The sequence below is a fragment of the Drosophila rhopaloa genome, unplaced genomic scaffold, assembly GCF_018152115.1.
Source record: "Drosophila rhopaloa isolate 14029-0021.01 unplaced genomic scaffold, ASM1815211v1 contig_167, whole genome shotgun sequence".
NCBI classification, from domain to species: domain Eukaryota; kingdom Metazoa; phylum Arthropoda; class Insecta; order Diptera; family Drosophilidae; genus Drosophila; species Drosophila rhopaloa.
This window is the reverse complement of record NW_025335047.1, coordinates 2,418,517-2,438,879: the sequence shown is the minus strand read 5'-3', so window position 1 is coordinate 2,438,879 and position 20,363 is coordinate 2,418,517. Positions and strand designations below refer to the sequence as shown.

The 20,363-nt window shown below is 45.3% G+C and overlaps 6 protein-coding genes across 6 annotated transcripts; 2 read left to right on the top strand and 4 right to left on the bottom strand.

Annotated features, from left to right (window-relative positions):
- Positions 1–320: 320 nt before the first annotated feature.
- Positions 321–10,075, bottom strand: LOC108045657 (E3 SUMO-protein ligase RanBP2). The gene is made up of 6 exons (XM_017125042.2): positions 9,702–10,075; positions 5,858–8,879; positions 2,764–5,801; positions 1,970–2,708; positions 864–1,910; positions 321–797 (listed from the first exon to the last, which is right to left on the bottom strand). Exons 1-6 carry the CDS (start codon positions 9,771–9,773, stop codon positions 451–453), a joined length of 8,265 nt encoding a protein of 2,754 aa, XP_016980531.1. The 5' UTR covers positions 9,774–10,075; the 3' UTR covers positions 321–450.
- Positions 10,076–10,520: 445 nt separating this feature from the next.
- LOC108045635 (nucleoporin Nup37) lies at positions 10,521–11,718 on the bottom strand. The gene is made up of 3 exons (XM_017125018.1): positions 11,498–11,718; positions 11,030–11,438; positions 10,521–10,977 (listed from the first exon to the last, which is right to left on the bottom strand). Exons 1-3 carry the CDS (start codon positions 11,639–11,641, stop codon positions 10,568–10,570), a joined length of 963 nt encoding a protein of 320 aa, XP_016980507.1. The 5' UTR covers positions 11,642–11,718; the 3' UTR covers positions 10,521–10,567.
- Positions 11,719–11,978: 260 nt separating this feature from the next.
- LOC108045698 (40S ribosomal protein S27) lies at positions 11,979–13,380 on the top strand. The gene is made up of 3 exons (XM_017125091.1): positions 11,979–12,090; positions 12,893–13,112; positions 13,182–13,380. Exons 1-3 carry the CDS (start codon positions 12,085–12,087, stop codon positions 13,208–13,210), a joined length of 255 nt encoding a protein of 84 aa, XP_016980580.1. The 5' UTR covers positions 11,979–12,084; the 3' UTR covers positions 13,211–13,380.
- Positions 13,381–14,204: 824 nt separating this feature from the next.
- Positions 14,205–16,351, top strand: LOC108045687 (protein bag-of-marbles). The gene is made up of 3 exons (XM_017125080.2): positions 14,205–14,786; positions 14,852–15,222; positions 15,294–16,351. Exons 1-3 carry the CDS (start codon positions 14,311–14,313, stop codon positions 15,755–15,757), a joined length of 1,311 nt encoding a protein of 436 aa, XP_016980569.1. The 5' UTR covers positions 14,205–14,310; the 3' UTR covers positions 15,758–16,351.
- A 36-nt stretch (positions 16,352–16,387) lies between these two features.
- On the bottom strand, positions 16,388–17,468 carry LOC108045689 (protein takeout). Its single transcript, XM_017125082.2, has 4 exons — positions 17,385–17,468; positions 17,085–17,322; positions 16,755–16,894; positions 16,388–16,692 (listed from the first exon to the last, which is right to left on the bottom strand). The coding sequence occupies exons 1-4, from the start codon at positions 17,452–17,454 to the stop codon at positions 16,388–16,390; spliced, it is 753 nt and encodes a 250-aa protein (XP_016980571.1). The 5' UTR covers positions 17,455–17,468.
- Positions 17,469–18,168: 700 nt separating this feature from the next.
- On the bottom strand, positions 18,169–19,585 carry LOC108045690 (protein takeout). Its single transcript, XM_017125083.2, has 4 exons — positions 19,497–19,585; positions 19,189–19,429; positions 18,800–18,939; positions 18,169–18,741 (listed from the first exon to the last, which is right to left on the bottom strand). Exons 1-4 carry the CDS (start codon positions 19,555–19,557, stop codon positions 18,437–18,439), a joined length of 747 nt encoding a protein of 248 aa, XP_016980572.1. The 5' UTR covers positions 19,558–19,585; the 3' UTR covers positions 18,169–18,436.
- Between the last annotated feature and the right edge of the window lie 778 nt (positions 19,586–20,363).

Here is a 20,363-nt window from a genome sequence, read left to right as displayed (position 1 = left end):
TTTTCTATGGGTTTTATTTTTAGCCAATCAATCTGACCTATCAAATTTTATAAGGATCGGCCGACTATATCCTATAGCTGCCATATAACTGAACGATTGGAAATGCCATAACTTTGGTGTTTTTAAAGTTAGGAAGTTGGGATTTTTTATGAGTATTAAGAATGCATCATATGAATAATTTTGGAGAATATAACTTACAGAGTATTCTGCAAGGGTATATCAACTTCGGCTCCGCCCAAAGTTAGCTTTCCTTTCTTGTTATTTTTAATATAAACTATTGGTTCACTAAACTTGCCCGCAAATTAGACAATAATATAAAATGCACTTATAAAGATTATCAAAGTTTTTATTATTAGATGAAAATTTTCAACAATTTCCGATACTTTTTCTTGACATACTATCTTATAAACTCAATCGTAAACATGCTACATATATTTAGTTCCAGTTTCCTTACGAGCTGTCCTGCTCCTCCGCCGCATCCTCCTGATCGCTGTCCAAGGCCTTAGCACGTTCTATGCAGGAGTTGACTTTTTTGAAAAACTCGTCGGCCGTTTCCTCCTTGCTGAATCGACAGGCCAGGCGTTCCAGAACGCCCTCATTGGCCACCTTTCCCTCCGCGTCCACGGCATAGTTGTAGCCGGCCCACAGGAAGCTCTTCTTCTGCTCGTTCATGTAATCCATCTGCAGGGAGCCGGAGATCTTCATGTTAAGCACTAACTTGTGGATCTGCTCTTGCCGCATGACCAATCGGAATGTCTGCAGCTCCTGGTGCTCCAACACCTTTATCTCTCCCACGCCTGTTGATGATTGTAGTTATTAATAAACTTGTTTATTTGGTTTGAAGAAATTTAACTAAAACTTACCCCGTTCTTTCCACTGTTTGGAGTCGGGGTCATAACGATAGAGCTTCGCCCGCTCGCCATACAGTTTAGTCTCGTTCTCCTCTCCCGTGGTGACTACGATCTCATCCGGCAGCTCCACAATAGGATCGTAGTGCGGGTCGTAGTTGTCATCGGTGGCGCCGTCTCCATCCTCATCGCCATCTGCAGCCGTGGCGGAATCGTTTTTGCCTGTCTGCGGCGAAGACCCGAAATTTTTGAAGGCGTTCTGGTGCGTCAGGTTGTAGAAGCCGCCGCTGGACTTGTCATTGGCCAAAAGGTTGCCAAAGTCGTTTTTTGCCTTGTTCGCTATATCAGCAAATGTGCCGCCCGGTTTACTAACCAAATCGGCAAATGTGTTTCCCGCTTTGTTTCCCAAGTCGGCAAATGTGTTGCCCGCTTTGTTTCCCAAGTCGGCAAATGTGGTGGTTACCGGCTGTGTTACAGACACCGCGTCGTTCTTATCTTTTGTCTCTTCTGTCCCCTGTTCTGGGGTGGCACCTTTTTGTCCAAAGATGGACGCACTGCCGGTACCACTGCCAAACACAAAGCTTCCGGCGGGTGTTCCTCCGAAAACAGTGGAGCTACCACCAAAGATGGATTTTTCTCCTTCCTGGCTTGCTGGTGCTTGGGTCTCCACTTTGGGACTTCCAAAAGCATTGCTGCTTCCGAAAATGCTTGGGGTACCACCGAAGATAGACTTTGGCGCTTCTTTACTGTCTAATGGCTGCCACTCAATTTTTGGGACTCCAAAAGGATTAGGGCCTCCGAAAACGTTAGCACCGACTCCAAATATGGATTTGGGGGCCTCTTGGTTGGCTGGTGCTGGGGAATCCACTTTAGCGCCTCCGAAAATAGACTTAGAGGATTCATTCTTCTGTTCCCCACCTCCGAAAATGGATTTCGCTGAATCATCACTCTTCGATGCGCCGCTCCCAAAAATAGATTCCAGTACGTTGCCTTGACCTCCGCTGGAGATAGATTTTTGCAGATTGGTAAAGGGTGCGGCAGTTCCTCCTGACTGTGATTTATCTGAAGTGCAAATTAATTAGCTAAATGTTGTTTTAAAAGAGAGACAATTCAACACTTACCCGTGCTGCCAAATAAGAATGTCGAACTGGGCGGTTTGGTTACCTCCGACGCGGACAAATTACTGAAGCTGGAGAACGAAGAGTTCGTTGTACCCAACGAACTGGCTTTGAATATTGAAGTGGCAGAGGTGGGAGGGATAACAGATGGCTGAGGGAGAGTCAGGATAGGCAGGGTCATAGGGAGGGGTGGGTTTACATCGCTGACAGAGAAGCTTACAGACGAGGCATTGCCGAATTCGAACTTTTCCGGATCGCAGCCCCTACAGTTTTCTTCGCCTATATGGTCCTGAAGCATATTTTCTTTCGAATTATCACTGGAGGACAGGGTTGTAAAAGCGGATGACACTGTTGAATCCGGGCCTTCTTCTAACGCCCTAGCGGTGCCATCGAGGGCGCTTTTAACCGCGTTGTGGAAGCCTTGGGCCACCTCCTGGTTTTTGAAGCGCAATGCAAACCGCTCCAGGACACTTTCACCCTCGCTAAAATCATGGACAGCAAACATCCACGAGGTCTCGGTCTTTGGCTTGTAGACCACATTAGAGTTCAGCACATGGTTGAGACAGATCTTGAACACCTGCTCCCGCCGCATTACAACGCGCAGCTTCTGAGTTTGTCTGTGGCGCAGGATCTTCACATCGCCCAAGCCGCGCTCCTTCCACTCGCCCTCGGTGAGACGATACAGCTTGGCCTTGTGCACGAACAGCAGCTCCTCATCCTCCTCACCAGTTTTTACATCAATCTGAAACAACATTTATCAATAAAAACAATTTTTGTTAAGGGGATGATTATCTTACCTTATCGGGTAAGGGGATCACTGGTGCAAAATAAGTGTTGTTCTCTTCCTCCTCCTCGTGAGAATCGTTATCTTCGCCCTCATTGGCCGCAGGAATCTTTGCCTGCATTTGGGTGGGCTTGGGCATGGAGAATGTAAAGCTGCCAGAGCCGATTAGGCCAGGAGGTTCTACAGGTGCCGCTACGGGTGGAGCCGCAAATTTAAAGCTTGAGGATCCAAACACACTGCTGCTCTTGCTGGGCACGTCGGGTTCCTTATCCTTGTTACCCGCCGCAGCAGTTCCAAAACCAAAACTAAATTGCGTGGTGGCGGGTAGGGCAAGTCCTGACCCCAGGGTATTCTCCTTCTTCGGTACAGTATCATCCTTAGGCGTTTCGCATGCGCTGCAGTAAAGGGACTCCCCGGTATTGTTTACGTAGCAAGCGGAGCATGACCAGCTGCCGACCTTGGGCTTAAAGGCGTCCCCAAAACCAGCTTTAACTTGAATCTGAGGAGCTGAGGCCGAGGCAGTAACAGCTGCCACCACTGGCTTTTCCTTGACCTCCTCCTTGGACTGTGTGACTCCTCCGAAGCTAAATCCGCCGGTGGAAGGAAGAGTTGCGGGTGCAAATCCGAAAGAGAACTTGGTAGCAGAATTAGTTGTAAGATTCAAAGCATTGCCTTGATCCAAGCCCGATTGCTTGGGCGGCACAGTGGCATCTTTGGGCTCCTGGCAGGCCAGGCAGTACAGCTGATCTTGACCATTGGTGGTATAGCAGGACTGGCAATTCCAACTGCCTGCCTTGGGCTTAAAGGCATCCCCAAAGCCCTTTGTTGGTTTCTCTTTATCCTTTTCTTCGGTAGCAGAAGTAGCGTTTTCCTGTTTTTTTGGTTCTTTTTCAATGCTCTGTTGAGCTTTCTGCACGGCATCGAGGAACTCCTGGCAGACATCGGTCGACTTGAAGCGCACTGCAAGCAACGCAGTGGTCAACTCCTCATCAGAGTAATCCTGACCAGCCCATGTTACGGCGGCCTTGATGTTCAATGCTGCAGTGAACTTTGTCTCGGGCATCAGGCGCTGATTGCAGCACAGTTTATGAACCTGCTCGCGGCGCATCAGTAAACGCACCTGGCTGGGATTGGAGCGATCGCGCAGGAGCTTCATATTTCCAAGTCCGCGTTCTTTCCACTCATTGGCCTCCCTGTCCCAACGCAGAAGCTTTGCCCGGTGCTCGAAGAGCACATCCTCGTTCTCCTCCCCCGTGACAACTTCCACCAGTTCGGGCAGGGCAATAACCGGCGCAAACTGGGCAGTGGGCACGTAATCTTCCTCAGCGTCCGAGGTGGCGGATTTGTTTAGTTGTGGTTGCTGCAGCGTCTGACTTTGCAATGTATCGTCCTTGACCATAGCTGTTGTAAAGAGTGTGCTGTCGCTGTTGTTGGAGCCAAGTGCGGACACGCCGCTGAAGGAGAGATTTCCAAACGGAGAGGCTGTGGAACCACCACCGAATCCTGAAACGGCTCCATTTCCCGTAAAACTAAAGTTGGCAAATGGCGCAGGAGCTGAAGGCGCTGATGATGTAGGTGCAATACTGGTCGCTGAGATGGTTCCAAACAGTGATTTGGCCACCGCTGCTGGAGCTGCTGGTACCGGATCGGATTGAGAGGGTTTGGTTTGCTCCTGCGGCTTGCCTAAGAGTGAAATGGGAGCCGGCGTGCTGGTCACAAAGCTCTTTGGAAGACCGAATGCGGCAGGAGCAGATTCAGCTGCTTCCTTGGTGGTCTTCGGAAGCTCCGCTGGTTTCTCTGCCGGCTTAACCTTATCTGACTTGGCCGCCGCCTGGCTCGCATTAGTAAACGCCAACCTGAACTCTTCCGCCACCTCAGCCGTCTTAAAACGCACAAGGAATTTCTCCAGCGTGACATGTTCATCCGCAAAGTCATTTGCAGCCCACAGGAACGATTTCTTCTCCTTGTCCTGGCTGGCTGTAGCCAAGCTCATGTCTGCATTGATCTTGTGATTGGCACACACCTTGTGGGTTTGATCGCGACGCATTAAAACGCGCGACACACCTGTTGTATTATCGCACAGAATCTTTATCAGACCAGTGCCCCGCTCCTTCCACTCCTTGTCCACGAAGCGGAAGAGCTTGGAACGGTTGCTAAACTTGACCTCCTCGTCCTCCTCGCCGGTGCGAACCTCCACTTCGTCGGGCAGCGGGATGATGGCTTGGAAGTCTGGTCGAGCATCGTAGTCTTCCGCTGAGGAGTTGTCTGCTTGCTGACTCTTGTTGGGATCACTAGCTCCACTTTGGTTCAGCTCCGCTGCCTCTCGTTCCTGTTCCATCTGTTTTTCGGCTGCTGCCTTAGCCACCTGGGACTTAAAAGAGAATGGACTTTCGGAAGATTTTGTGCCAAAGTTGAAGACGAAAGCTCCTGTGGCGGGAACCGATGGCTGTGCTGGTTGTTCCGGGGCCTGCACTAAACTGGCCTTTATATGTTGTGGTGGAATGGTCACACTCAGGGTAGGCTGGACACTGGCACTCGTTGGCTTTGGCAATGGATCAGAGCTGGTGATGACAACATTGGCTGGCGGCTCCTTTTCCACGGGCTGGTTGTTCAAGGCCCGGTTGAACATTGCCGGAACACTTACAGCAGCGGGGGCGGGCACTTGGGGTAACTGAATAGGAGCGGTAACAGGAACTGGCACTGCAGGACTCACAGATGCGACCAGTGGGGCAGGAGGAACAGCAGGAACTGGCGCGGATGGAGCACTCAAAGGCTTAGACTGCGGCACCTGAATGGGTGAAGCCCCAAAACCAGGCGCTGAAGAATTGAAAAAACTGGGAGTTGTCAATGGAGCCGCAGGTTTCGGCTCCAAAAGATTTTGAGGAGCCGGGGCTGGCCCTGGCTGAGCGGGGGGCGCTACCAGACTTGGGGGTGGTACAAGACTTGGGGGCGGCTGGGTAAAGTTTCCCATGGCGTCAATGTAGGGCGCTACTAAAGGCCCTGTCGGCGTTGGAAAAATGCTGGGCAGTCCAAAGTTTGGATTCCGGGGACCTACAACAAATTAAACATCAGAAATATGTAAATGGATTTTAATACTGGGGTCTTACCAAACATATTGGGTGGTGGAATCGAACCTGGAGCTGGTGGTGTACGCATGAACTGGGCTTGGGCTTGAGCCTGAGCGGCGTAATAGCTGTACATCTGGTTCTGATTAAACATGGGGTTTCCATAGGGTCCCGGCAGAAAGCGATCCTGAGCGGACGGCGTGTTCGGTACGCCGTTGTAGAAACCAGGAGTGGGTCCCCCATACGGACTAGGAACGAACTGATGCACTGCAGCTTGGTTGTGGTGCTGCTGCTGTTGTTGTTGCTGCTGCTGGTGCTCAGCCAATGCATCCTCAATAATGAACAGATCATCCAATCCCAAAGCGGATGCAGGATCCACGTCCCGCGTTGGCGTGTCTCGATTGCTAATCTTTATCTTCTTGAGCAGATCCTCCAGACCAGTGAACTTCTCTGTAAGGGTTTTGATTTCCTGGCGCATGGCTTCCATTCCCACGCTTACGTCGTCCTTAAGCACACACAGCGACTTGCTGATCTGTTTGACAGCCTGCTCCATCTCCTGACTTGGTTGTGCTACAACAATGGGAGTCACAGGAGCGGGTTCAAGCTGGCGACGCGATCGATTGGCAGATAGGGCAGCTCCAGAATAGAAGTCATCTTCGGCATCCTCATAGGTGGAGGAATTGTTGTGCACATCCGGGCTTCCGAAGCTATCATCTATGGCTTGGTTACTGCGATTCTGCTGGCAACGTCGCAGCTCCCGTTGGATAACCGTGCTGAGTGGGTGTTTAACATCGTTTCGAAGCAGCTGCTGCGTTTGCTGCAGGCACTCCTGCCGACGTTCCAAGAAACGCGCCCGGGAAACGCGAGCCGTCTTTCCGGAATCCTCAAGCAGACGGTACGCCTCCGCTTGCATATAGGAGGCCATGGGCAGGTTAATACCCCGCACCTCGTCCACAAACTGCTCGTACTGGCCCGCCTTGAACATTTTCGCGCTAAAATAGGTAACGGCTTCCTCGGCCAGTGATTGAAGCTCTTGCCAAGCTGCCGTTGAGGCGGCGGATCCGTACTTAAAAACGCGCACAAAGGGATCCAGTTGCTGTGTCTGCTGACGACGCAGCATTGTAAATCCCTGCCGGTAAAGGGTATCAATGCGTGCCTCCAGTGAAGCACGGTCCCCGCGAGACTGTAGGATTTTTCCGAGCTGGAAGATAATAATAGCATCTGCCTTGGGTCCATTTACCCCGCGAACCGCCTCCAATCCTACTTGCAGTTGGGCTCGTTGCTCGGCACGATTGCCCTCAGTGGTCAGCTGGTTTCTGTGCAGACGCAACACCAAATCCCACCAATTGCTTTGATCTGATGCGGCTAGTTGTCCCAGAAGATTGGCATATGGCATCATGTGCGGCCGAGTGGCAGCATTGCGATTGCCCAAGTTGGAGCTATCGTACGTTTCTCGCTGAAGCTGCAATCTCCGCTGGGTCTGGATAACGGTTGCATAAAGGTATATGTCCACATCCAACTGGCTGACCGAGTCGTGACCACAGTAGTTAAGGTTCTGCTTCACGTCCTGCCGGAAGCCCTCGTAAAATAGGACGCGTGGAGCTTCTCCTAGGTTGTCGGGTTCGTTACCCAGCGCTAGGTAGACGTGTTGGGCCAACGACTGCGGCGGCAGCAACAACGCCTGCTGTTCGCAGGTCTCGATCTCAGCTAGATTGGGCCACTCGAAAAGGGGCAGCTGCAGTCGTGGATAACGCACCAGATGCGAGGACTGATCCTTGAGCTTGTGTTCGGCGTGGGTAAAGATCAGCTGGTAGAGCTGACGGCGCCAACTTTTATCCAGACACTGTTGGTGAGCGCAGGACAGCAGCTCCTCAGAGTCGCCAAACAATCCGGACAAGGTTTGGGTGGGGGCTTGGTTCTCAATGAGGTTATTGTTCTCCTTCTGGTTCTCATTGTCCGTCCGTGAGCGTTCCAGACATCCCAGTAGGGTGCGACCAAGCTGAGCGCAACGGAAGGCTCCCTGCTGGCGCCACAGTTGCATCAGCTGCTTTTGCTCCGCGTCGCAGTGCTTCATCCAGTGGTGGGCATGCGTCTCCTGTAGCGGTCGCACCTGGTAGCCAAGCAGCAGGAGCGGCAGCACTGAACGCAGCGTGTTCATCCACTTGTTCTTGTTCCCCAGCAGCTCCCGTTTGAAGATCAGCGCCACCGCGTGCAGTAGCAGTTGACCGGTATAGTGCTCGGCACAGGACTGGTGCAGTTCCCGCTGCGGGGCATCGCCCGCTCGCTCTATCACGTTGCTGAACTTGTGCAGGTACTGATCGAGTCGAAACAGTTGGCTGCTGCTCTCCGCCAGTCCATTTGCCGCCTCCAGTGTGAGCTGCATGAGGCGATCGAGGGCGTGGAGCGCCAGGTGCCAGAAGCGCCAATTCTTCTTCACATCCTTGGTAAGCTCGATTTTCGTGAGCATCACCCAGACCATCTCGTACCATTCGCTCGACTGACTCGTACATCCTTTGGCCTCGAATTCCGCTTTGAAAGCGTAGTTAAAGGCCTGATCCAGTTTCTTCTTCTCTACATAGCTCCGCAGTAGTCGCACTCGTACATGGAAATCCTGGGGACGTGCCTGTAGCTCCTTGTGCATGAGCAACTCCAGGGTGTTGTCGTCGCCATCTACAACACCATCTCCCGCGCCGTTGCTTTCCTTGAGATTAACCCGCATTCGCAAGGCGAAGACCAGTTCGTTGTCGCTTAAATCTTCGCCAGCGGCCAGATCTAGCCAATACTTGGCCTGATCCGTGTTTAAGACGCCCTTCTCGTCGACCAGAAGTTGGCAGGCATCCTTAATCACATCGTGCTGCCTCGGACTGAGCTGGATGCAACGCTGTAAGTGCTGCAGCGCCTTCTGCATGTCGGGAGTCTTCAGTTTGGTGTAGCAGTATGCAATCAGCTTGTGGGCCACAGCCTCGTCCTTGACCCTCAGATAGCAGTTCAGATACTCGATGGCCTTTGGGTACTCCTGGATCTTATTGTACATGCGGGCCACTGCCAGACCTTTTATATCACGCTAAAAATTAAAAAGTTTAGTGATTGTCAAGTATCAAACCCTAATTTTTAAAAAAGAATAATTTTTGGAGACACACGACCCTGGTTTTCAATTCAAAAGCGGGAATAATAAGACTTTAGAGGGTTGGCATTATAATCATATTTTAAGGTACAAGTTTTGATTTTATTTTAAGACTAATATTTTATCAGTCAGCAAGGAAATTAAAAAACACTAAGCTACCAAACAAACTTAAACTAATTCTTAATAGTTTATTGGTGAAGCGGGTTTTTATGTTTAGTTTAACATTTTTAAACTATCGTTTTTTAAACTAAATGTACATATGCATGTAAGTAAAGGTACTTTATACTGGGGTGAAAAGGATTATTTTTTTCTAATACAAAGAATGTCTACTGTAACAGAAATAAACCAATCTAATAACAAGTAAATTATTAAATTTAAACGTTTTCGTTAACAACAAATATTTTAAATATCTTGTGACATTTTACGCAGTGCTACATATTCAGTGCCCACTGTAAATGTAAATTAAAATAACCGACAGCTTGCCGCCTACATACATAACCTCACATCTCTATTTTGATTTAAATCGAGAGAGGACAACAAAAAGCCTTGAAGCTGGGAGAAAAGTTTTTTTGCAAAAATAAGCGAAATGCTGGCGCCGCACGAAAAGCGCGCATTTTTCTTTTCGATTGCAAATACGCCAGCCAAATGACGCCGACTCACACACACAGACGCACGCACACAAACGCGCGAATTCAATGGCGGCGCCTTCGATTTCGCAACTGATTTTTTGGAGATTCCGATGCACGTTTTTAGTTTATTTACCTCATTTCCCGGCGGAAGTTTTCCCAATAGTTTGTGGACATGCTCGTCCACCTCCTTTCGCGTGGTGAACATTTCTCTGCTGCTTTAAAGGCTTATAATTCGCAATAGTTTCGTCCCCGCAAAAATGTGCTTCGCGCTCGATTCTTCTTCACTCGTCATCCGATCGAGTCGGATTCCTCGAACATTAACGCACAACGACCGGAAAATTATTTAGCTCCGGCTTGGCAATCACAGTTGTAGCACTCTGCACGGACTTTTCCTACAGATCAGATCGTTTATATCACTAAATACTACTTTAAAATGTTGCCTTGCAAACTCAGCCAACAAAAAATACATATGCAACACCGGGACTGACAATATAGTGTGGCTGTAATGTTTTCCCTTACAAATACCACAGCATTTAGTTCGGCGGTCAATATTTCAAGATATTGATTTTTAAAGCACAAAAACGAATAACCTTTCTGTTATGCAGGAATTAATATTTAGTTCCATTTCCAAAAATTAAAAATGATGCTCATCTATATTAAAGAACAATTTTAATCGCTTTAGCAATTTTATTATTTTTAATGAACAGAATATTTCTTCTGAACAGATAGTATTTCACATCGAAAAATATGTTAATTTCTTTAGTATACCCTTTTATTGATTATAAACTCCTACTTGTAAACTAATAAATAAATATATTTTTAAAAAAACTTCCAAAATCTACTTTTTACAATTTTCGTAAAAAATTTATAATTTTAGAGTCTTCAAATACATTTTCAGAGTTGTGAAAACAATTTATTTATAAGTAGTAATGTTATAAAAAATAAAGAAATCTTATAGAATGTTAAAAGAAATAATTTTCATTTATTGTATACAGTACTTTACTTCATTTGCACCTTCCAGAAAAGTAGTTTCCTATCAGATACCGCACTGATATACGGCAATCGCTGATGCCAGGCCATTCCGCCAAAAGTTTTTAGGGAAGCCTCGAGCAATGGAACCGTGGATTTGGCTGCGAATACCTTCAGCGTAAGGCCAATGATCATGGCGATGACCATTTCCGAGCTTCCTGGTGCAAATCGTACCACTCGGCCGCAATCTTCGTGAACCTGCTTCACATCCGCAGGCACAAAGGGTCTGTTAAGATCCCAAGTAATGACATCCCCGCCAGCGAGAGAGGTGATAAAAAGCCTATTGCTGTGGGCCCAATCTGCAGACATTAGCGGAAACTTGGGCGACTCCACGGAGATAACAGTCTGCTTACTCCTCACATTGTAAAGATGGATGATTCCTATAAGAAGATTCCTTAGTATTAAGGCTGAAAGTTAAAGGAGTAGTCCCACCTTTCTTCTCCGCCACCAGCACCTTGTTGGGATCCTCGGGGTGGCTCTTAATGGACATTCCTGCGGAGGACAGACCGAAGGTGATCACATTCTCCCCGGCTCCTGTGGTGGTCCAGAATCTACAGGTGAAGTCATCGCTGACGGAGGCCAGCAGCTCGCCCTCGCAAACCCAGGACACATCGTTCACATAGTCTCCATGGCCGAGGAGCAACTGAACCGTATTGAACTGGCCCAGATCGGTACGGAATATATTCAACTGGTTGCCGTGGGCGGCGCATATAGTCACATTGTTGGGTGTGCAATTTAGTGAGGTGTCCGGCGAAAAGGCCAAAGCACTGACGCACCGCTGATCCTTGTCGCCCATGTCCAGGTCCTGCAGGTGGGTGTACCCAAACTCCCCGCTCTCCTCCTGCGGTTTGTAAGATAGCAAACAATTTCATTCAATATTTCGTGGTTCTGCAGACTCACCGGCAGTCCCACGAGTATCAGACACAGGTGTTTTTTAAGGGCCACTGCAATCAGGTTGTAGGCAAAGTCATTGGTGCAGATCTCGTAGCAGTGGATGGCCTCATTTAGCTGGATGGTGTGATCGGGCTCTGTAACAGCTCGCATTTCTTCTTATTTTTGTTTTACTTAGATAAGTGCAACAAATAGCCGGCGCCAAAAAAATGTTTACGTTAGTATGACCGCAGTGGGGTCTACGAATTTTCTAAAAGATTTGTAAGCTCTCATAGTTGAAAATAGTTTTTAAGGATATTTAAAAACTAGTCATTGTGTATTAATAGATAGCAATAGATAAAACACTTGGAATTAATTTATTATTTTGAACGACCGAGAATATATATATTTTTATTCTTTATGAGTTTATACCTTAAACTAAGGAAGTCCCTTTACTTAAATTTTGAATTAAAAAATACCAAATCCAGTGCTGGAAAGTGTTTGCCTTAGGGTTGTCCCGCACATCTTCTCGGTATTTTTTAGTACCTTTTCGGCTAAGTTAAGTTGGCTGCGATTTACCCCACTTCCTTTTCCGTGTTAGCTGTGAAAGAAAAAACATGCCGGTGGGTGCCAAATTGCGTTAAAATTGATTTTAAACACAGAAATCTCATTTGAATGACAGCCAAAAGCGTGCTGAAATTACCCCCAAAGTGTCTAGTGTGAATGGAGCAAGTGTTGGGCGATAATGTCCCTTCAAAAGGCCTTAAAACAAATGTCTGTCCCGCTTCTATGAGTGTGTGTGGTTTACTAGCCACGCATGGCGTGCGATTGTGAAATTTCAACCAGGTGTGAAATTGATTAAAAGTCTCAACAAATTCGAATTTCTTCAGAGAGGAGTTTATCGACATACCAGGAGCAATTCGCGGAAGTCCTTGTACATAACCTAGAACACGCGTCTGCGAATTTATGTTGTTGTTGCCTGGAGGCTGTGCTCTGGATTTGTTGATACACTTAGGAAAACATGTGCCAATTGGATTATTTTCTCTAATGAAATGTCTTCTATTGCTTTTGATTATACTGAAATGTTTGTTCATTTTGTTAACAGGTAGTTTTCTTATCAATGTGATTTTTAACTTATGACATTAATCTAGTAAAGATTATTTCAATGCCAAGTTATGGCAAGTTAATTAGTGTAATCTTACCATTAACAATTAAAAATATTGTTAATTCCAATGCCGCCAAAATTGTCAAACAAATTTCACCCAAAAAATGATACATATTCCATCCTTTTTCGATTTGAATCTCTGTATTTGGATCTGCACACTCATTTGCTCCCTCACACTTTGGTGTCATAATATTACATATGTGATAGACTGCTAATTACTTGATTGTATACTAATCCTCTGATTGATCTCTCATTTCCAGCTAGCAAAAGATCTTCTGCACCCTCTGCCCTCTGAGGAGAAGCGCAAGCACAAGCTGAAGCGTCTGGTTCAGCACCCCAACTCGTACTTCATGGACGTGAAGTGCCCCGGCTGCTACAGGATCACCACCGTCTTCAGCCACGCCCAGGGCGTCGTGGTCTGCGCTGGATGCGCAACCATTCTGTGCCAGCCGACTGGAGGACGCGCCAAGCTGACAGAAGGTAAAGCCGAATTATTTAATGCCCTTTATTTCCTATTAACTAACTAAACCCTTCTTATTTTTCTTTTAGGCTGCTCTTTCCGCAGGAAGCCACAGTAAAATGGGATTCACGATGAACCACAAATTAATTTTGTAATAAAATCTATAAAACGTACCACAGAACCTACCCGAAAGAAAGCTTGTAATTCAATTGCTCCGGTCTTTGGTTCATTGTGCTTTGTGAATTAAAGAATTAACGATCTTGTGGTTGATTAAGTGAAAAAAGAGCATTTGAAGTATTTGTTTATAAAAAGCGGATCGTTGCCAGCAGATGAGGTAGTGCTCAATTGGTTGGTTTTCCAAATAGCAACGCTTTTAATGTAACTGATCGGGAAACTGTTCTGTGCGAGAAATACATATTTGGGTCTTGCAATATACCCTATTTGTGCCGCAAAACAATTCAGAAATTTTTCACTAGTTACGCGTAGATCTAACGATTACTTCACATCAATAAAGTATGTTTCATAGGTTTTAATATTGATTATTTGTGCAGGATTTACTAAATGAAAAATGTTTACGGAACTTGCGATCATAAAGTATTTACCTTCAAATGGTGCAGTTCGAGTTCTTCAGATTCTTATCTTTTGACCCAATATTTATGCAGATAAATTTAAATAAAACGTCATTAATTAAAATAGTTTTATAATTTTAAAAATTATAAAATTAAAGAAAGCTTTGCCTAGAAATGTGTAACGCAGTGTAGGATATATTTTAATGTCCGTAATCCTTAAATATTATTTTTTTTTTTATATATTTATTTTTATTGATAGGGCTTTTAAAGGGCTTTAAGAAAAGGATTTTAAAAAAATAAAGAATTTATTGTTTTCATTCCTTTGCTTGACCAGATTTTAAATCTACATTGGTTTGAGGATGCACTAATTCAATCTGCGTTGCCAGCTGTCTAGTGGAGTTACCCACCCCAGAGGGTGCGCTCCATCTTATTTAGCAAAGACAAACTCCTAACCGGCGATGCCAGACAGTTCGACAAAAAGGAATCGATACTTATCGATTCCTGTCGCCGATGGCATCGAAGCTTCTGCAGACGCCCCCTCCTCCTCTTTCGTCTTTCAACCCCAGACAGCGTGGCGTCGCGCTCTTTTTCAAACGGTAAAAAAACTTTGAAGGCGGCAGACACTTGATTCGTAATTTCGCTTGGAAAGATGTTCCGTGCACCTTCTTTGGGCCATTCGGCCAGCGATGACCAGGAATTGGACCACAATTTGATGGAGCTGCAGAAGAATCTGTCCTGCATGCTGGAATCCAACGAAAATCTGTCGCAAATGCCGGCTTCTTCGGTGTCCGAGGATCCGTTCGATATGCCGAGCAGTTCGCCCTGCGTTCTGGCGGAGATTCAAAAAAACTTCAGGGTGCTCCAACTGGACAATAATGCGCCACGCTTCGAGTTCCACGGCTTGGGTTGCATGCAACAGCTTTCGAAGCGTTCCCGTAAATCGGGTGGCGGCGGTGATCCGCCCAAGAAATCCAGGTCGAGCTGTTTCTACTCCCTGGTTTCCGGCCAGAAGCAGGAGCAACTGCAGCAGGAGAACATTTGGAACAAGCATTGCAAACAGGAAGTGACCTCTGTGCAGCACATTACCATTGAAAGGCTGCGTTCGATTGGTCTTTACGGCGATTGGTAAGTTTTATAGGAAATAGTACCCATAAAAAAAATGCTTGTAATGTCGCTCTTCCCATTTACAGCCTGGAGCACAATGCCGTAATGCGTCTGATGGATCTGTTCAGGTCCCTGCATGATCACCTGACCGCCGATTTGGGCTTTTCGCGCCAAAACTCAATGCCCTCGGACTTTCTGTTTGAAATGCCTGTGAGAAACCCGATGCCCAAGAGTCTGAATGTGCGCCACCAGCTTCAGGTGCTCTGCAGCAAAGTGGACAGATTCCTGGGGCACCAGCGTCGCACACTAGAGACAAATCGCAACTTCGACTACGACAAGTACACCGAGTGCGACAAGTTGCTTAAGGGATCGGCCTCCTATCTGCAGTGCTTCAATCATTTCCTAACCACCGAAATGCGCCACCGACGCGGAAACTTTGTAAACAGTTTTGCCAAATGTAAGTTTTGTATTCCATTACTATTCCTATAAGAATTTTCTGTATCATTTATAATCTATTATAATATATAGTTAATGCCCAGCGCTTGGAGAGCTTGCTGATCGGTCTGCGCGAGTGGCTCAAGGCCTCACATCTCAGCGTGCACGTGTTCAATTGGGAAATGGATCTGGATCACCGGTATTCGGCGGCCATGACCGAAAGTCACAGGTCCTTGAACGAGCGGGCCATTCTGCTGGCCGGTGCAGAGAGAATGGCGGCAAGGCCCCGTGGACTCAGTGCGGAGGAGATGCTTATTGCCAAGAAATACAATCTGGAGAACGTGGTTCAATGTGCCGCCGAGCAGGACGAGTTCCTCACCGCTCTGCTAGCCAATCCTGAGACCTACTTCCCGCCCAATGTTGTGGCTATTTGCGCGCCATCCAAGGTCGAAGTGGACATGGAGGAAGAGTGGATTGAGGAGTACGAGATTGAAGAGGACGCACCATCCTCACCGCCAAGACGCAACGAACGAGAGTTTCTACGCTTCAGAAGCTAAATAGGTTCTGTAAAAATCGAAGAAATAATAGTACCCAAATGATAAAAGAATACCAAATGCAGAGGCAACTAAAAATGGGTTCTGACAAATACTTTACAAACCTAAAAAGGGCATCTGTGTAATCCAAAGAGCAAAAATCAAAACGAAAAATGTTTGATGTTAATATTTTAACACTTAAATGTCTAAGTCAAAAATGATTTTGCCTCAAAATGGCATCCAATTTCTACGTATAGCAATTAGTTTTAGCATTTGTAAAATCAAAAAGAAAACGATTTAGTTAAAGTTTTACATTTATTTGTCAAAAATTGGGTACCAATTTGTACTAATATCAATTACTTATACAAGTCTGCAAATAATTTGTACACCTCAATGACCCAAAATCGAAATGAAAACGATTTTTTATAAATGTTTTAACATTTATTTGTCCAAGCGAACCGTAAAGCTAGTTTATTTTAATTGTTAAGTATTATAATAATCTTTCAGTGCCTGAATCTATTTTGCAACTACATTTAATTTGTAAGAGGAACTTGCCAGTGAATTGTTGGCTTTTCGTTTGTATTTTGAAAGTCAAATAAATATTCACATAACAGATATATAGATTTAAAGTTTAAATGTTTTGTACTAAGGAGATTAGACCACGAAGAGCTGTTCCAGCGGCAGTTTACCAAAGATCCTGTCCAGCACTGACTTGACTATCTGTCCGAAGGCCTCGGAGATGCCTGGTTTTAGTTCGTTGAATATGTCCTGCCAATTCTCGTTGATAAGGACGTGCATATTCTCACTCAGATCCTTCTGGCCGTTGAACAGGTTCTCCAGGTGATACGTGACATGGGAGGGATTCACCTCCACCTTGATGTCAACCACCTCGGCAAAGGTCTGGTGATCGCCTTTGGGAACACGCCTTAATTTGACAGCAGCCCGGATCTTGGTTTTTGCTGTAATTTTAATAAATGAATTTTTGATTGCGTAATCCAAAGGATGATTCGCCACAACTTACCCAATCGGATCTCGGCATTGCCCTTTCCCGTAATGGGCAGAATGAGGATTCTGCCATCAACTGAGTAGGGTCCTTTGACTGTAAGTTCGGGCACATCCATAATCAGTTCAATGGAGCGGCTGAGATCTTTTGTGAATCCGCTGTAAGCAATTTTTAATGTCTTGATTAGATTATTTCGTAGATCAAATTGAAATGCTGGCAGCTAAACTAAACTAAATTAAAGTATCATTGAAATAAAGGTAGAGGAGATAGTAGGGATATCAATCATTTTTCTGTGTAGAGATCATTTTATGCAATCACAAAATGGATTACAGTCTTGGATTATCTTACCTCACTCGCTTTGCAACTGCCTTATGAAGACCCAAAAGGTCCACTTCGCGGAAGCTCAGGTCAATGTTAACCGGACTGTGCGGATTACGGCCAATTTTGAACTTCTTGATGTGCAGCGGGTCCAGCGGGATCAGTCCCAGCTCCTTGATGCCGCTCTTGGCGTATTTCCCCAGCACATAGTTCACCCCGTTCATCAGGCACTGCTCGTCCGATGCCCCGCATTTCTCGATTCCCGAGGCTGCAATTCATTAGGTTGTAAGTTCATCAAACAAATCCTCCACAATTGGCGGCGCAACTCACGCAAATCGGAGGAGTGTCCGAAGACGGAGGAACATCCAAGCAGCAGGACGAGGGCGAGAGTCAGCTTCATAATTGACGCGGGCAAACGAAATTGAATACTGATCCATTAGCCTCGGATGATACTACTTATATACTCACTTCGTCAATTGAACATTCCGAGTGCGGGCTAAGTGTATCATGTTTTTGTTGCCACAAACGGCTTTTGCGTTTCAGCCTGACAGAATTTGACTTTAGACCGTCACCACGTACTATATTAACCCCCTGAGTCAGTTAAATGGATGATAAACCAAACCGGCAGGCAAGTCAGTCCGCCAAAGTGGCCTGTTATGGCCGGCGTATACATTTTACGATTCCCTTTAATGAACCCCCAATTTGAACTTGAACCTGTTGGGCTCCAGTCGCACTGTGAAGCCATCGACCTCAGTCCCATCTCTCCTAATCACGTTTTGCATGTAATTTGCTCGACATATGCAAATGAGAATGGCCTTCCCCAAATCGGACATTAATTCCTGTTCAAACTCCTTCGACACATTTGAATTGTGCCTAATTAATGGCTGAAAGACGTCAAAACAGCTTGTTTTTCAAGGGGTACGACTTGGAAAGTCAAGAACTTTTTAATGTAACGACCTTTTATCTCGATACAGAAGTTTTAGATCATTATCATCAGTTACCCATAACACATACTTTCAGGCGGGTTTTGATCGTTTTATTTTGAAAGTAATGAAAGTATAAATGGAAATTAGTTATAATTTTAAATTCCGAGAAAAAATAATACAATATATAGTTCAATGAAGAACGTTTTAACTTTATTGCCACTCGATTTTGTTCTATTAAAAAAAAGATACCGCTTACATTGTCTATAGTACTTTACTATTTTCCTACTTATTCTAACACTAAAATTGGACTCACGACCCCCGTTAAATCTAATGATGATTGCCAGCGTTAAAACTTATATCTGTCAGTGAACAAACAAACTGAGCTAGAGTGCGAAATATAAACAAGGCGGTTGTTCCCACTTATTAAGTACGGATTACTACACTGAAAAGAATAATCTACTCTTCTGCAAATAACTTGGCATACGGAACCTTAGCGAAAACGGCTTTCACGATGCCCAAATACAGCTCGCTGAAGGATTTGTCGATAGCTGGACCCGTCTCCTTGTAAATGGCCTCCGAGTTCTCGTTCAGAAAGACGTTCATGTTGTCGCCCAGCGCCTTGTCCCCATTGAACAGATTTGAAAAGTGGTAGTGGCTGGACTCCGGCTTCATCGTCATCTTCAAGTTGGTGACATCCAAAAAAGTCTCTCCGTTCTTCTCCACCGGATTGCCCGAGAAGCTAATGATTATCTTGACGTTATCTGGAAATATTTTTTTATAGTCCTTTGTTTCCTGGAGAATTAACTGGAGTAAACCTACCCATAGTTAAGTTACTTTGGCCGGTGCCGCTAATTGGAAGAATTAGCACTTTGCCCTGGATGCTATAGGGACCCACCAGAGCAAAGTGCTTCGCGACGATCTTCAATTCGTGCTTCGTGGCCATATCCTTACCAAATCCCCTAAAAAGAGAATGAAATCGATTAAGAATATTTGGTATTAAGAGCATTTTGATTAAACATTTTCTTTTAAAATTCATACTTTGAAAAACTACTAAATTTATTACATTCATGAGAGCTTATGACCTTGAAAATTATAATAATAATTTAAGCTTTCACATATTTAAAGGTCACTTTCAGTTTTTGAAGATATATTTTCGTTCTCAATTAAAATTTTGTTTAAGATGTATGTAAAAGATGATAGTCACCTACTTCACTTTTACGATCCTTTGATCCTTGATGCCGTACAGCAAATTGTCGGTCAACGTAAGAGTTATGCCCACAGGACTGTCGCTCACTCCTTGGCTTATCACCATCCTGTCCACCTTGAGGGGATCCAGCTGCACCAGGTTCAGGCCAGGATCCTCCGCCGAAAACTTCTCGCTGAACAATGTGTTGACCAATTGCATGATGCACTCGCCATCGCCGTATTTACAGGGTTTCGGATCGTCCGCTGAGAGGATTGTTGGTTATCCAAGGATTCTAATTTTATAAGAAAGTGTAATCCTTTAAAGTCTTACGGAAATTTGCTTGCACCGACAGGGAAAGACAGAGAACGATTGCCAACGCGATTCCGAACATGTTTACGCATCAATAACTAAAAGTAACTAAATATGAACGGGAAAGTCGACTAGTATTTATAGTGGCTCACTAAGTGCATCTCAAATACATCTAATAGCGAACTTTGCTTTAGCTATTATCTATGGGGTAACCATCTGCTGTCAATTCGAAAAATCGTTTGAAGTCCATCATGATTGTATTGTGCTAATAAAAATTAGTTACATTTTAACAATGAATCAATGAACTCGGAGAATCATTAAGCAAACAAATTATAGTAAATGCATAGAGATCAATTTTAAATGCTATTAAATAAATTAAATTAGTTCTATTAATACTACTGATATAGGAGCACTTATTATTTAGTGGATGTTCATGCTTGATTTAGTAGTTACATCTGAATTCTTTATAAAACTGACTCATCTCATCACATATGTGTAACAGACAGATTACAATTAAATACGTTCAATACCGATGTGGAACAATTATGGTATTAACTACTTCAATCAAAATATTTCCTTCGGCGTGTGAGGCTTTTTACACAAGTGCTAGTTCCAAGTATAGCCAAATTAAGTAACGAAAACAACAAAGTCATCGTGACATACAGCTCTCAAGAATCGGAGTTAAGGTGGAGCTCCAGAACAGGTCCCAAACTTCAGTTAACTTAATGGCCCACACGCCCCGTTTTAAGGCCCAGCCTCCGTGGAGAACAAAAGCCGCCTGTTACAATTCGTTTCGCTGCAGTTGATTGACTCGTGGAAGATTTTCACTGACCCAAGGCCAACTGGGTGTCCGATTCCCTGAACTGGGATGGCAGCTATACCGTTGGA